Source organism: Pholcus phalangioides, unplaced genomic scaffold (genome assembly GCF_987345545.1).
Source record: "Pholcus phalangioides strain wild (caught in Gottingen) unplaced genomic scaffold, Ppha-v1.0 ptg000012l_1, whole genome shotgun sequence".
NCBI lineage: Eukaryota > Metazoa > Arthropoda > Arachnida > Araneae > Pholcidae > Pholcus > Pholcus phalangioides.
The window spans coordinates 7,601,675-7,618,949 of NW_028301605.1; the positions used below are offsets into that span (position 1 = coordinate 7,601,675).

The 17,275-nt window shown below is 36.1% G+C and overlaps 1 protein-coding gene across 1 annotated transcript; it reads left to right on the top strand.

Annotated features, from left to right (window-relative positions):
- The first annotated feature begins 718 nt into the window (after positions 1-718).
- LOC149079232 (uncharacterized) lies at positions 719-9,500 on the top strand. Its single transcript, XM_089239960.1, has 3 exons — positions 719-762; positions 3,830-3,911; positions 7,854-9,500. The coding sequence occupies exons 2-3, from the start codon at positions 3,857-3,859 to the stop codon at positions 8,168-8,170; spliced, it is 372 nt and encodes a 123-aa protein (XP_089096086.1). The 5' UTR covers positions 719-762; positions 3,830-3,856; the 3' UTR covers positions 8,171-9,500.
- The last annotated feature ends 7,775 nt before the right edge of the window (positions 9,501-17,275 follow it).

The following is a 17,275-nucleotide window of genomic DNA, read 5'->3' on the forward strand; positions in this document are numbered from 1 at the left end:
TCGGATTTGTCTCAGAAATGAATATTGGAAGACGTCATTAGCTTCTATTTGCGCCAGAGTGGTATCATTGGATTTGTGTTAGCGAGATATAAAGCCCCTGCACGGGTTGCCAAGTCCATCTGAACGTCATAAGAGTAGTCTGGTAAGACTACCTAGCAAGTTTGCTGCATTTTGAACCACAACATATTACTTCGTTTCTCCTTATTTTGGCGAAGAATCTTCCGAATAGGCCCACAAATACGCACAGTGATTGGATGTGAGGAATAGAAATCGCCAACTCGTTTCCCCATTGTTTCTTTTCTATATAACAATGATGCCAGCACATGAAGCGGAATTTTTAACTTGAGTGAGGATGGACCACTTGCGTGACGCCACGAGCAGCGTGCGGAGGCTTCTATGATCTACCCGTAAGACGTACATAATACTGATATGTTATTAATTTTTGAAATAGGAGCGCTTGATTAATTTCGTTACGCAACATTTTGCGTTTGCACCCAGTATTATTAGATGATTTAAAAGATGTAATAGTGAAAAATCACACACATTGAAGAAATTATTTCGCACGGAAGAAAATATTGCTTAACTCGAAATGGCAGGTGTAAACACAAATGAAAGAAATGGTTTTAGCAATATTTCTGAAATTAGCAAAGCCATTGTTAGGATAATAACTTTGTCGCAATATCTCGTATATAAATGCAACCTATGAAATATATTCATATTACTCTCACTAACCAACTAAAAACTATATCCGTTCAATTCCAGGTAAATGTTTTCGTTCTTAGTTTTTGTTTATTGTTAGAATATAATTTCCTTCCTCCACCTATGTGATGTACAGTGTCCTGTAAGTGCTAGCACGGCCGTCGTAGAAAAATGATTCCAATTTGAAAAATGCTCAAAAGGCATTCAAAAATTACCCTGTACTAGTTTTCAGAGTGAAAATACAGTGTGCGACAAAATAGGTCTCTAATTATTCTCTAACTTTAAATTAGAAAGCTGTTGCCATGCCTCTCCTGATGCCAACAAAAAATTCCATGTTTCCTTCTGTTCCAAGAATTCCATGTTTCTCAGCGCAATATTTACAGGGAATGTTGGAAAGAACAGCTTAAATGCGGAAAAACCGTTTTACCCACATTTAATGCTGTTCTATCAAGTATTTTTCTTCCGTTTTTCGAATTTGAATATCACAGCGAATATTTCACTTAACAACATGGAATTTTTCCTGTTAGCCACAAGCGATGCAGGGCAACAACTTTCTAATTGGAAGTTGGATGACAAGGGGACCGTCTAAAAATTTATATTTTTTTAGTTTGTGACACACTGTATTTTCACTCTCAAAACTGGTACTAGGTAATTTTTGAAAGCCTGTTGAGCATTTTTTTAACTGGGAAATCATACCTCTACGACGGACGGTTGATCAGATAAAGGCCGTGCTAGCACTTATAGGACACTCTGCATAATATTATAATATTAATTAAATTATTATTTTTATTATTTAATCACTATTATTATCGGTGCTATTCTTCTTCAAGAGTGATCACAAATGAATAAAATCAGTAAGATGATGATCCCTATGACTAGGATTTTTGTGACCTCAAAACCGACAAAATATATTCTATAAATATTGCATTTATGACCTAAAAATCCTAAAGATATGCCGTAAACAAATGAAAATATACCATTATAAATGGTTTGACCATATTTCCTCGAGAAAAATACGGAAAATTGCGGAAAATCGTAAGCCGTTGTCAAAAGTGGTTTCAAAGGTACACAAATAAAATTACCAATTGTTGCTAATAACAAAGGCCCAGATGTTGATGACGTTTGCATTTTACGATTATTCAATACTATCATGAAATTCGAAAAAATAAGGGGTGTAAAAGCGGAGTCATTGCCTGCAGAGAATTTTTGATGCCTTTTCGGGAACGTCTTAAATTTTTTAAATTGAAGAGAAATTAACAGTGAGATTCCCCCTTTTTTCTAAACATCCCCAATAACATCTTGACATGTTGCGAGAAGTTTATCTTGTCTTTTCAGAAATTTCTATTTTGCCTCGTAGATTTCCTAATCCACTCATAAATTATGAATTTTTTATTTGAAAAATTGTATTGGGGCAATTTTTGATGAAATCTAATGTTGAGATTGAATGTGATTTTCAATAGATACTATACGATTTTTTTTCTTCTTTTAACTCCAGTCAATATAATGAATGGCTCAGTTTCTAAATAAATTTGTTTTGTTATTTTAATAGCATTTTTTGTCATTTTCGAGGAATTTTCTTTTTAGTTTTTAAGTTTTTTTTCGAAATTTTAAGGCGTTTTTTCGAGTTTTTAGGTCATTTTTTTTTCAGGACTTTTCAGGTCAGCAATATCCAGGCCTTGTTAATAACGGCGAAAAATCGGTAACCATTGCCATATGTGAAACTATGACAGTTATTGCTAATGTCACCGAAAAATTGTACAAAATGGACTAGGAAAATTAAAATTATAACTATTGCTAGCTATCTAGTTTGGTAAAAAAAATCTCTCTTCTGAAATATGCAAAATAATACTCGGAAAAATGAAAATATGCTTTAACACTACAAGGACCACGCCGATGAAACTTTGACCGTTTTCGATCTTCTCGCTCGATTTTCACGATGAATCCAATCGTTCAGAATGGTGAAATATTTCACTGGTTTTCCTAAAAATTCTTAAATATTACGCTGTTCAACTATCATAAATTTAAAAAATACATCTGCTGAGAGATTTTTAGTTATGCATAGAAAGACCATCACCGGTTATATTGACCGGTAACGTTATAAGCACTTCCACAGCCACGAGCAGGCGAATGATGATTTCTTCTAATATAGATATGCTCACTTCGGCTAAATGAAAGCACCTTTAATGATTGACTAATCACAAAATAAAAGCAATAATATGGCCAAAAATTCAGCGATGCAAGTCATGGAATCATATCTGAAAGCTAGTAGAAATTTGACCGCGTGATGATTGTTCTTCTTCGTGAATAACACTGAAGGAGACAATAACAACACAATTCAAAACACTACAACCTTACTTTATGATAAAGCTTCGATTTCTTATGATAAGGAAAGATCGAAAAGAAATTTCACGTGGAAGTCATCAGGACTTCATTACATGAGACGCGTTTGACAGTTTACAAATAAAGACGTTTCATTTTGTGTTTTCTGGGAAAGAAAAAGGAAAATATTTTTCTGTTACGTTCAATACATTGAAATGTTGAAATATATATTCTCCGAGTCACAAAACATTTGAGATTTACAACGAAAGAAAGTATATAGTTGATCAGGTGGCTTGATAGCATTTCGTGTGCATATCATCCATATGCCAGTGTGCGTTTTCCATAACATTCGACGTGGCCTCAAGAAATGCTTGGTTGATTTGTAGGAGGGAAAAAAGTAAAACTTGGAAGGTTAATTTCTTTCTTGCTAAAATTGACTTAAGAGCGCTAAGAGCCTTCTTTCTTCAAGAACCAAAATTTTGCTAACAATAACAACAAGCGCTACTGTACCAGGAAAAAGACACCTATGTCAGGTCCGGTTGCACAATAACACAACATAACGATACATTTTCAATGAGTAAAAAATCTGTATCCGGAAAATGTGTTTCTAATGTAACAAAGGTATTGCAAGAGAAAATTTGCTGACGGGGGGGGGGGGGGGGGTGTTGTCAGTGTTTTGCTGACTTTTGCTAACAAGGGGGGGGGGGTCAAAAATAGCTGAAAATCTGTTACGTAATACTCGAATGGCCCCTTATAACCTTAACGAGATTTTAAAAATATACATGCATAATTTTTTGTTTTTTCTTTTCAGTATCGAAATTTCAACCACACCATCAGTATGAAGATAATGTACATCTGTCTTCTTCTTGTCTGCCTACTATCCTGCGTACTTGGTAAGTTAGACATGAGGAATCGCATCCGTTTCCGATCAAAAACGTACAATTTCAAAAACAAAAAATAATAAATCCCATATAATCGGTGACTGTCACTTTTTTACAAGATTTCCGTACACTGCACATTTAATGAGGTCATAAATACTTCTGATGAAACGTGTAATGTCCATTAAACGCCCGAAATTCTACATGTTATCCATATTAGAAATGATTATCTATCAAAATGTTGGTGAATATCAGGCATACCACGCGTGAGTGCATGTTTAACGGTCATCGGGGGGTTAAATATGCATACAATAAATTGAATATAATTTAAATATTTAATTCCGTATACATCGGCGTTGACCAACCCGTGACACGCCATTGTATCAGGAGTGGCACGCGAACGCTTTTCAAAAATTAAAAACGACAGACGCTGTCATTTCGACCGCAAAGCTACTTTGCCACGCGATTCCAGCAAACGGTTTATCTGAAGTTATTGAAATTCAGTGGCTCTTATTATCTCATTCAGGCTCTTAAATCCTTAAAATAAAGAAATTCTAGGTTTCTCTTCGTTTCTTGTTAAATTGAGTTTCTATCTCGAACGACGGTTGACCGCTATATAGATATATTTAACTGATATGATTGCAAAACATGCCGAAATGGACAATCTTCGTATGCGCACGTTAGTGTTGATGGAGAACAGATTTTTTGCCTTGGTGTTTACTTTTCTCCAGTAAACCTACCTATTTTGTACCATTCAAAGGTGCACGTTTGAAGCAGCTCGTCGTCGTACGTTATTATTGACTTCCTTAATCGTTTCTATGGGTCTTTGCGCTTTCACTGCATTGCATTCGCTCGAACAATGTCGTACGATGAAAAGGAAATTAATTTTTCGCAATTTCGCCCATGTGTAGGGCTCCTGCCTGAGGCCGAGGAGATACTTATCATTTTTTTCACACTATAAATGAACTATAAAAAGAAGGCTGAGGCTTCTCAAAAGGTCCCGAAAAAAGGGAAACAGATGGATGAAGTGAGGAGCCAAAACTTACCACTTACCATGCTTCCGACTGAACAAGAAACATATTCTACAGTTGGTAAACAGAGAAAATCTGTGTCTTGAGTACCATGCACACATAAAATTGAAATCGTGGACGAAAAGAACTTCTGCCAGTATTTATACAATTTTATCACTTTACTAATATGATTGTAGTTGATGCTTTCGATAAAACTAATTCATTTAGTGCATAATCCTATAGGCATCGAAAAGCCATTTTATGTATTTTAAGATTATTTTTTGCTTATATTAAAGAGTATTATTGCTTAGGATTTGGCGGCTATTCACGGTTTTTCTGTTCCACACATGTGATCTGTTTTCAAATTTCTCAAGCGTACCTTGGCAGTGGACTGCCATATGAAAATTAAGCCCCAAATTACAAGAGCTCTGAAAAATCGTAGTCAAACCCCCCCCCCCTTTTTTTCCAGCATGGCCCAGGTCACTGACTTATATCTCATCATTGAGACAAAGCGGTGGGCCATGTTCTGGTTAGGAGGAGGTGTCACACCTTCTTTTCATAGTGACAAAACGCGGGATTAATCTTCGTCATAACATGACCCCTTTTGTCTGGGATTCGGAAAACAATTGGTGCATGAAGTTTATTACAAAAATAAGTCAAAAAGACTGAATAGATACTTTTTCAAGAAAACTTCGGTAAAGAAAAATAATCGATGTTGATTTTTTTTTTCTTACTGCGGTCAAAACGACAGCTATCCGTCGTTCTAGTATTAAAATGAGTCTATTCCATTTTTCAATCATCTCCAACTCTTATATAATTATTTCCCTATCGATGATGCCTTTTATACTGCCAAACCTATATTCAAAAATTTGCGTATGTGTGTCTGTGCCTATACTTTTATCTATGTTTTGACCATTCTTATAATTCAAACAATCTTTCCCTGCAGCAGTGCAGCACTCGTCGGAAATATTTTCACCCAAAATATTTAGCTCAACTTCTTATTATCGCTCTAAAATTTTCACAAATTTACATCCTCAAGTTTTCGAGACATGGAGATTTTTCGGTTGTCTTTAAACTGTTTTCCCACCGCCTTAGAGTTCCACCGGGGTGATTCTTCCGAATGTATGCAATTATTGAGATTATTTATTTTATATTATTTTTTATTGCCCCAAATGTGTAAAGGAAATACTTTATTCTGGATATTATGCCGAGCTTAACTCGAAAAGAAAAGTCTACTAGTCTCAGCCGGTAATCGAACCCTATCTTCTTGAGGATCTGGAAATTTCGCAAACCGATATTTCACCCGTTTTTCGTCCATGGTACATTTCGCTGCAACTATTCCACCTGCCCTGACCATATGAGTGACCAAGTGAGTGATTTACTTCATGGGTGACCAAGTGAGTGTGCGACTGACCGTTTAAATGGCACGTTTAAAAAGGAATATCATAAACATGTTGGCATGAACCGAGCTGTCCATACTGAGATGGGACAACCATAATATTTTATGGGCAGTATGTATATTTATATTTTATCATAATTATTGGTTTTTATTGGTTTCTGTATTTTTGATATAGAGAGTTTACATACATACATATTCGACATCCATATTTTTTATGAGCATCTTTTTTCAGTCACATCTTTGGACTTTTTTTGTCGGTTGTGGCCTTTGTATTAGTATGAGTGAGTGACCGTATGAGTATTAGGGACTATAAGGTTGAGCAAATCATTATATGAAGCATCAAGTGAGTCACTGTATGAGTAGAAATGAATTACCTTTTGGGTGAGACAGTATTAGGGAAAGACAACGTGTGTAGACCCAAAATTGCAAAAAGGAACCACGACTAAACGCGATTCGGAAGCATGTGAAGTTTCTTCATCAGTAGCAAAGAAAGAATATTGGCAATACTCCTATAGCGGGAGTTACTCGCTATTGTACACAATGAATCGAATTCAAAATTAAATGCCAACAAGAGCAAAGGGAGTGGAAACAAAAGAAAACTGGCGGAGCCAATTACAAACGAGAACGTGATAGCGATGCTAATGGAGAAAAAATGATTATTGTAGGAACTGTTGCCAGATTTTTGAGAAGGATGGTGTGCTAGCTAGATCGTTGACCAACTGGTTTGAGTTTTTGTTGATGTGGAATGATTCGAAGAAGTCCAACTCAGACGGTGAGAGGCATTTCTGAATAATTTTGGCAGGACCAGCAATGTTGGGCTATGGATGAGCGGTTAAAGTCTTGGTTGGTTACGTATCTTCTATGCTCATTAAAACGGCATTTGAGGGCACGATTTATTTTAAGTATGGATATCTTCTCGATTTACCCCATGTTTATCGTATGTCTTTTAAAACTTGTCAATTGTGAATGATCACTCACTTAGTCACCCATATGTTTGGCCACTCATACTGTCAGAACAGGCGAAATTTCCCGGAAGGCGGGGTCGAAATGTACCGGGACTAAACGTGCTTGGGGTGAAATATCGGTAGCAATGCTTACGTATTCCGTCCTCTTTGCAATCCGGGCAAGTGCGTTATCCATATACACCACAACAAACATGACCCTTCCTTCCTTCTCAAACGCTCCGTAGCGTGACGCACCACAGTGAAGTCATAGTAGCCTCCCCCAATTCAGTAAACAGCCCCCCCCCCAGGTGGCGGCAGTAGCGAGATTGAGATTTTTATTTTTTTATTTTTTGGGTCATTTGCTGAAGTTGAAGGGGGGGGGGGGCTAGCTACGGAGCGTGAGTAAGAAAGGAATGTTCATGTCTCTTCTGGCGGTGTATATGAATATCGTTCATGCCCGGATTAAATGAGGACTCTGTTCGATTCCCGGCGGAGACTTGTAGACTTTTCTTTCTGAGTTCACCTCGTGGCATAACATCCCAGAAAGAGGCATTTCCTTCGCGCGGGCGCGATTATTTTTTCACAAATTTCATCTTTCTTTCAGCTAACAATTTCACCGAAGGAAAGTTAATTTGCCGTAATGACTTTTATCGTAAGCTCTGCAATGACCGTTGCAACATGGACGGATATCCTGGAGGTTTTTGCGCTACTGACCCATATGGACCTAAAGATATATGCTATTGTTTCGGAGTATATTGCTCTAATATAGTTTGCTTTAGTCTTTGCCGCAAAAAAGGAGGTATGAGTGGAAAATGCGATCAATTCAATAAGCATATATGTCGTTGCCGCGGAAAGCAATCACGCTTCGGGATCAAATGGCTTGATAATCATCACAATCAAAGCCAAACCGTTGCTTTCTGACTTTTCAAAGGTTTTTGTTATGGGTTATATCAATTCAGAAAATCAATTTTTCTGACAAAAATATATGAAAAATTTCTATTTATACACAACACTAGAACGACGGAAACGGTGTTTTTGACCATAATGCTGCTTTGACATTCGATTACACCCGAATTCTTTATCTGACGTTGTTGAAATTTCATGACTTTTCTCATCTTGTTAAGGCTCTGACATTCCTAAAATACAAATGTTCCAGGTTTCTTAGTTTAGTGGTAATCTACCTATAACAATCGTAGCGGCCATTTTGACCGCTATAGAGATATTTAACTAATATGATTGCAAAACATGCTGAAATGCACAGCCTCCTTATGTGAACATTAATGTTGGTGGAACGTATGTTCTATCACAATGTTTGTTTTTCTCTAGTACCCATTTCGTACCATTCAAAGATACACTTTTGAAGAAGCTCGTCGTCGTGTTATTCAATCCATTTAGCGTTTTTATGGATCTATGCGTTTTTTTTGCCGCACTGCATTACCTGGTACAATGTCGCACGACGGAAGGAATCTTCATCTTTACACGATTGTACCCATGAACTGGCACCAGCCGGACACGATTCTTATCATGTTCTGTGTGAGTTTCTCTTTACTATAAATTCACTATAGAATCCGCCATAAATCCACTAAAGATCCCAGCCTAGAGTTGCTGCTGCATGAGGTGGGGAACTATTATTTTACCTCGTATCATGCTTTCGACTGAGCAAAAAAAAAACAAATTCTACAGTTGATAAACAGAGAAACTTGAGGTCTTGAATAATTTTCACACATATTCATAGACAAAGGAAGAATTTCTGATAGAAATTTAAATTTTTTTAGTCTACTAAATGAGTCTACGATGTTTTCGACGAGATGGATTCATTCTGTGCAAAATGTGATAGGCATTAAAAACGGGCTCACGTTTTTATTCAACATTTCTCGGGACTTGGTGGCTATTCACGGTTTTTCATTCTGCTCATGCAATTTCTTCGAAAATTTTAAAGTGTATTATACTTCAAACTTCGTCAGTGGAAATGGAGCCACGATTTACAAGAGCTCAAAAAATCATAGACAATCTTCCTTTTAAAATGATAAAACGCTTGATACATCATAGCTAGACTTTTTTTTTCAAAACTCCAAAAAAATGGAACAAGAATTGTGTTTCAAGCCGTTTCGGGTGAAGAAAAATAATTTATTATTGATATTTCTCCCATTGTGGTCAAAATGATAGCTTCCGTCGTTCTAAGTTGTTCAACATGTCTGTTCTTATAATGTATATTTTTCTGTTGGACGATAAAAAATATATTTTGCATTTCCATGGAGTGTTTTTATTGAATTTACGTTGTACCATATGTACAGGGCGGTTATAAATAAGCCGATACTACTCAGACTTATGTAGCTCCCATTCTGATGGAGGTAGTTTGGTGAAACTTAGTATATAGGATATATGGACTATGGGGTAAAAGAAAGATTCAATAAAAAATAGTTGAATGTTTAACCACTGTGTGATAAAGTGACGTTTTTGTATCGCAGTTATCTTTCCCTCATAGACTAAATAACGTATGCATCAAGTTTCAATGAAATACGTCCATCACAACGGGCGCTACATAGGAGTCGGAGTAATTTCAGTATTATAATTCAACTGGAACACTCAGCTTAATTACACTGATACTACTCAGACCTATGTAGTGCCTGTTGTGGACGACCTATTTCATTGAAACTTGATATATACGTTATATAGACCATGGAAAAAAAAGATAACTGCGATGAAAATGCGCCATTTTTAAACCGGTGGTCAAACATATAGCTATGTTTTTTAATTGAATCTTTCTTTTCCCCATGGTCCATATATCCTATATACCAAGTTTCATCAAAATACCTTTATGAAAATGTGTACTACAAAAGCCTGACTAGTGTATTTATATCCACCCTGTACTTATCACCCATACTATGGAAATTGACGGGTCAGAATGGTTCTTCAACCCCTAACTGGCGTCGTGGGGGGTCATTTTGACCCCAGCAAGTATTAATGGATTTTAAAAATCAACAAAAAGAGTCTTCATAAAAGCAATGGGTTATTTAAGTGAATTCATTCATTAAATAAGTTTTCAAATTTCGTTAATTGTTTTCCCAAAAATGATCTTTTACTAAGACACTCATTCGAAAAAAAATGGAGGGATACGTGCCTTTTGAATTGTTTTTAAATTATTTAATAAATTTTGAACGCAATTTTCATGATTTAAAAAATGAACACACATGATTGAAATATACTCAGAAAATAAAATTTACAAATTAAAATAATATCTACTATATTCTCACAAGCACCAAAATTAGCCTTATTCTAAGTCGGTAACACAGTACCTGTAAACAGCACCATCATATGTTGATCACACAGCTTTGACGTACAATTCACTAACAACTCTATCCTCATGCTCACCTTCGATATCCGATGTTTCACTATTAATTTGAATATGTTATCGAGAAAACGCGCTCTCCCGACACGCCATTTCAATCTGAACACTCCTGCCTTCAGACAAAAAAAACACGAATGTGAGCCGATCTCTCCGTTAAAAAGACTCGCCACGGATAGGCGAGAGCAGGATAGGGCACTATAGGCCCGAAAAACGTTACAATTATTCAATCATTACACTTCAATCATAGTTGGAAAAATCGATGGCAGATGGCAGCACTACACATACAAGCATTACACAGAAACAAACTTAGGTTAACAACTTTAGGTTCACAACATGTACACGCACATTCCAGGATGTACCGATTCGTTAGAACTGAACGAGCTACATGTGCGTTTAAAACAGCAGTAGACAAAAATGTATGTAGTCTAGGTATGGGGAGTGGTAACGTAGACTTCAAAATATGGAAGATATGGATCAGTCAGCATAAATCATCAACACTGGTTCGAGGAAACTTCTCCTGCACATGTCTACGTTTTAATTAATGTTCCACGTAGCTCTCAAAAGATCTTGCGCACCTATACTGCTATAGAAGTTCTGATAAACTATAGAAGCTCAAATGACTGAAAAATATGTCTCTAAATCCCGCGAATAGAATTCGCCTCGAGAAATTTTTCCCTTTCCCAAAACTGGAAAACATCACGTACGAGTATTTAGCTCGGTAACAAGCTCTCGCCTAAGCCTCAGAATTTCCACAGCGCCATCACACTTAATTTTGTTTTTTATTTCCAGCAATTTCACCAAGACTGAGTGAAAACATATAAGAGATAGTTAGCGGTGATAATCGAATCGAGCGCAGTTACGGTCAATTAACGTTACTTGTGAATTATGGGAGAGAAGCCCGTGCATTCCGGCATCACCATCTTCGCTCTCTCTCTCTCTCACACACACAAAGTCGATGATTAGATGTGTTGAGATTGTTGCTCATTAAAAGCCATTTCCCCCCGGAGACTTCGGTGCATTCTATTTTTCCACCACTGTCACTAACATATACTCGTACTACCGACTTTTAACAATCTCCAGCTTTTACCGGTATATAACAACAACATCATCGAAGTATGGAATAGGCTTCTGCCACGTGCGCCCAGTAGCGACGGGACACAAAGTGAACTCATCGTAAATTAATAAAGCAATCGCGGCGAGAGGTCATCGCAAGATAATTACTTATACTCTTTACGGAAAGCTTACAAAAGCAATTATGAAGTTCCTCCGAAGAATTTTCGTCGGAGAAAGGCATTGTGTTATGTATAATGTACACACACACACACATGCTCTTCCTAATATCTCAGAAATTCATCTCCCGGCAGTGTTCTTTCGCTGATCAAGATCAGCTTTTCAAAACTGTCAGTTGTTAGCGAAGTCCTGTGTGCATATCAAAGGATATATCTCTTTTCTCACACGTAGAGATTTAGCCGAAAGCATTAGACACCCTTCGTGATTTCTCTTTATCTTTGGAAACGAATAATGGAAAATCTGTTCCATGCATATTTCCGGCATAATATGAGTGTGGTCGAGTAGTTTTGGATGTGTGAATCCAGTTATCGCGAATGTGTGCTAGTTTTGGCATATTTTTGGCAAAAATTCTCACCTAGATATTGTGATAATAACGTCTTTAATTATTAAAAACTCCAGAAGACAATGGACCGAAAGTCACTATGAATAGTTACAAATGAATGACGTCTAGATGAATAATCACGAATGAATGACGTCTAAATGAATAATCACGAATGAATGACGTCTAGATGAATAATCACGAATGAATGACGTTTAGATGAATAATCACGAATGAATGACGTCTAGATGAATAATCACGAATGAATGCCGTTTAGATGAATAATCACGAATGAATGACGTGACTATTCATCAGAACTATAAATAGTGACGAATGCAAGGCGACGATGAATAATCACGAATGAATGATGTTTAGATGTATAGTCGTGTATGAAGTCACGGTAGATGGTAACAAATAAACGAATTTACTATGAATGGTCGCAAATGAACGGGTTCACTGTGACTGGTCACAGATTAACGGATCCAGTATGAATGGTCACAAATGAATGAAAGTAGGTAGTATAGGAATAGAAAATAGTAATTCTGGCGTTTACATGAATATTCACAAACTTATAACGTTTAGATGAACAGTCATGAATGAATGACGTTTTTACAAGTAAGCAAGAACGAATGTCGTATCAAGGAAAAATTGTCGCTAATGATCGGCGTTTAGATGAATATTCATGAATGAGTGAAGTGAAGTTAGATAGTTACGCAAAGGAATGGTGTCGAGATGAGAAATCACAGAGTTTGGATGATGATCGCAAATATAAAGTTTGAAAGAGTATTCTTTTTTTTCTGAAAAATAAATATTGGGCACAAAAGAATGGATAGACGTCAGAATGAGCATGGCAGACTGATATTCAATGTGTGAAACTTATACTCGCGAATGTGCTAGTTTGCGCATATTTTACGTAAAAATTCTCAGACAGCGATTGTAATAATAATGTCCTTAACTACGAGAAATGTCGGAAGACAGTGAACCGAAAGACAAGTCGAGATGAATTGTCTTGAATGAAAAGTGTTAATATGAACAGTCACGAACGAATGGAATCAATATGATTGATCACGAATGAATGAAATCAATATGATTGATCACGAATGAATGAAATCAAGATGAGTTATCACGACTGAATGAAATCAGAATTAGTAATCACGAATGAATGAAGTCACGATGGATGGCTATGGATGAATGGAATCAGGATTAGTAACCACGAATGAATGAAGTCACGATGGATGACTATGAATGAATGAAGTCACCATGGTTGGCTATGAATGAATGAAGTCACCATGGTTGGCTATGAATGAATGAAGTCACGATTGATGACTATGGATTGTCCCGAATGAAAGGTGTTCAGATGAACAGTCACAAACGAATGGAATTAGCATGACTGATCACGAATGAATGAAGTGACGATGGATGGCTATGAATGAATGAAGTGACGATGGATGGCTATGAATGAATGAAGTGACGATGGATGGCTATGGATGAATGAAGTGACAATGGATGGCTATGAATGAATGAAGTGACGATGGATGGCTACGAATGAATGAAGTCAGGCTGGATGGCTATGAATGAATTAAGTCACGATGGATAACTATGAATGAATGAAGTCACGATGGATGGCTATGAATGAATGAATGAAGTCACGATGGATGATCATGAGTGAATGGCGTTTAGATGAAAGTCATGAGTGAATGGCGTTTAGATGAAAGCCATGAATGAATGAAGAAGTCAAGATGTGTGTGTGATCAAAAATAATGTTAGGATGGGTACTCAAAAATGAAGTTTGGATCAATGGAAGAAGTCTCGATGGATGGCCACAAATATTGGATTTCACAATGATTTGTTGCAAATAAATTCGATTCATGATTGGTCAAATGAAAAAAAAAATTCACACAAATATCCATCTGTACAATCCCTGCATTCTAAGCAGAACTAAATGTCAATGTTGTGTTGTACAAATACACTTTGAATAGCATTTATGAAAGCGATTTTCACACGTGAACAGGTTTCTTATTTAGAAAAAAAGACAGACTCACAGAACGCCGGAATCGAAACAAATGTATTTGTTTCTGAAAAAAGTTTTCGATCTAACATTTGATGAGGAATTCTCTGATTGCATTAGGAAAAGCAAATAGTTTCAGATTAGTGAGAAAATGACTTAAAAAAAAGCTGTCGTGAAATAGCTGGGAAAAAAAAAACCAGGACAACAACGGTAAAAGATCAAACGATCCGTTCCTGAAAGCTATAGAAATCGAGTAGAGAACCATAATTTCCGAAGAGGGCTGAAGCTCGTGGCAATTATGCCGAGAATATATATATTGTGGTGATTGGAGCTAATGGATTTTCAGAATGTTGGAAAAATTTCAGAATGGTTTTAGCCGTATATAACTACACTTTTCTTTTTGTCAAAGCTGTACGAAAAGAAAACAGTCGCAAAGGAAGGCGAACTAACGCAAGCAGTCAAGATTTTTAAGAATTCTTAGGTCTTCAGGGCTTACTAACGCTTCAAAAATTCGAATTTAATAGTGAAATTTTAATAAGGTTTCTTAGGAAATAGTCTCAGAGTTTGTGTATTGATGTTTTAATTTATAGGCCTCGTAATGTATTTTTTTCCTAATTCAACGGAATACCAGGATATTGGATTTGACGTGCGAAAATATTATCATTTTATGTATATCTTGAAAGGTATTAGTTGGTATTGTCTTGAGGAAAGCATATTAAAATATTTTGTTAAGTACAAAAAATAATATAATAATCGTGAAAGATTAAGATATCTTGAAGCTCTCGTGTGTTAATGTGATGTCGTAAGTCGTAAAGTTTTATAATCTAGCGTTTATGGTATAAGAAAATATTTGAGTTTACGACAGGGATGATATTAGTTTGCTCTCTCTCTCTCTCTCTCTTTTATTTACTAGAATTAATTAACTATGAAAAGAGAGAAATAAAATCACTTTTGAAATTTAAAAACTAATTTCTTATATCTAAATTTAATGTCTACTTCCATTATAATATCCTATTACAGTGGGACCTCGTTTATAAGTCACTTAGTTATAGTTATAGGACTTTCACGTTTGATGTTTGGTCGCAATTGGTGACTATGCATTTTAATGTTAAAATAATTCGTTTATTCGACGCAAAACCTCAATTATTCGACTGGAACTCTTTCACTATTTATTACTCACTATTACTATATTTATTCACTATATTTAGAGTTATTTTCACTTCGACTGGAACTCCAGATTTTTTAGAAAAGCGTCGTTTATATCCATCAAATGCGCGCAATTTTCGTATGCAGTAAAACGCATTTCTGGAGCATCTCTTGCATATTGTCACCAAAAAAGCCATAAACTTGAGGGTGATTGTTGGCGTATACCAATATAGCCAGGTGGAACTTAAGTGATTTGTCTGTTGCTTGTTTCTGAGAACACTCAGATGCGGCGAGTCTGAAAGATTTTCAATTGCTTCAATTGGTTTCAATTGCTTCAATTGGTTTCAATTGATTCAATTGATTTCAATTGCTTCAATTGGTTTCAATTGCTTTCACGGCAATATATGTCCATTCAGAATTATTTCCCCCGAATGTTTTAATCGTTCTCCTCAAAGGGTAAAAAAGTCTATTGTAAACTGTACGAGGATACAGGTCTTGTCAATAAGAGGCACATACGGTGCATATGCGCAGTAAGTTCTTTCGATCATTTCCTGTAGAATTTTCTTTCGTTGTGGTGCTTTGCTTGCTGGCTGTGTCAACTCCACCGTTCGTAATGTCGAGAATACGAATAGCGTTTTCTCTAAAAATACTGCATATTTTGGAAGAATTTTAAATTAATGATGAAAGTTCATTTGGAAACAGTTGGATATCTCCGTGTCAACTATAAAAACGATTATAAAGCAGAGAAACCAAATCAATGACTAAGCTGCTGGTTACAAATCATACACTGCCAAAAAAATGAGAGTCCAAGATGGAAAGTTTTTCTAAGGCCCGAATCGCACTATAAAAGTTTTGTAAAATTGTATATAAGCTAGTGTAATCGATGTAATCGATCAGCTTGTTGGTTGTATTTTTCAAGTTTCATAAACGAGCTTTTACAAAACGTTTACAGTGTAATCGCGTCCTAAGTCGAGAAGATTTTGTTGCAAATTTTTAACCCGATATAGTATTCTAAAGGTAATGTTCTGATAAATTTTATTTCTTTAAGTGATTTGAAAAATGCGATTCATATATAATTTTTTCCCCCTAAAGTATGATTTAACCAATTTATGATCAAGGACGTACTATTGCGTCCAAACACATGTGGAATGAACTCAAATAAGCTCTCTCTGTTTTCTTTCTTCTCTCCTTATCATTTGTTACGACCCTACGAAGTTGATCTTTTTACCTTCCTTTTATTTCCATGCAATTATTCGTGACTCCCTCACCCCCACACACACATATGATGTACTTCTAGTATACACGAGAACAGTACGTGTACACGTTAAGTTTCACAAGTGCTCGAAGTTCTTACCATCCACACTTACGCACACAAAAAAAATTATTTTTGTGATTCTGTTCTATTTTTTGGTTTTGTGATTCTATTTTTTTTAATGTTTTCTACCTCCCTCCCTAAAAGTTTGTACGTTGAGTTTTGAATCACCCTGTATACATATTTATCAACAGAATTAGAGGTGCAATTAAACACATTGAATTGCATAATATTTCATATGTCTGGGGTGAAGGAGGGATGTCATTTTAAAAAGAAATGCGTCAGTTACTCTACTTACATATTTATACAACGTGGTATAAACGAGGTTCCACTGTATAATGATTATTTAGAACCGTTATCGACCATAGACACATTTCTAAATGAAATCGATTCGATACGTATTATGAATCCCTGCACCTCTACAAATGAAGTCTATAATGGTCACAAAGATTAAATTGAATAGTATAGTTTTTCTGTTTTCTTTCACTCCAGCAGAATGCGTGTGTGATTCAAAAATACACATGCATTCCGTTTCCTGAGAAGCCAAGCAAGAACAATTTTCGACCCTTGCATTTTGGAGGGAAATGCCATGTGTAGAGAAG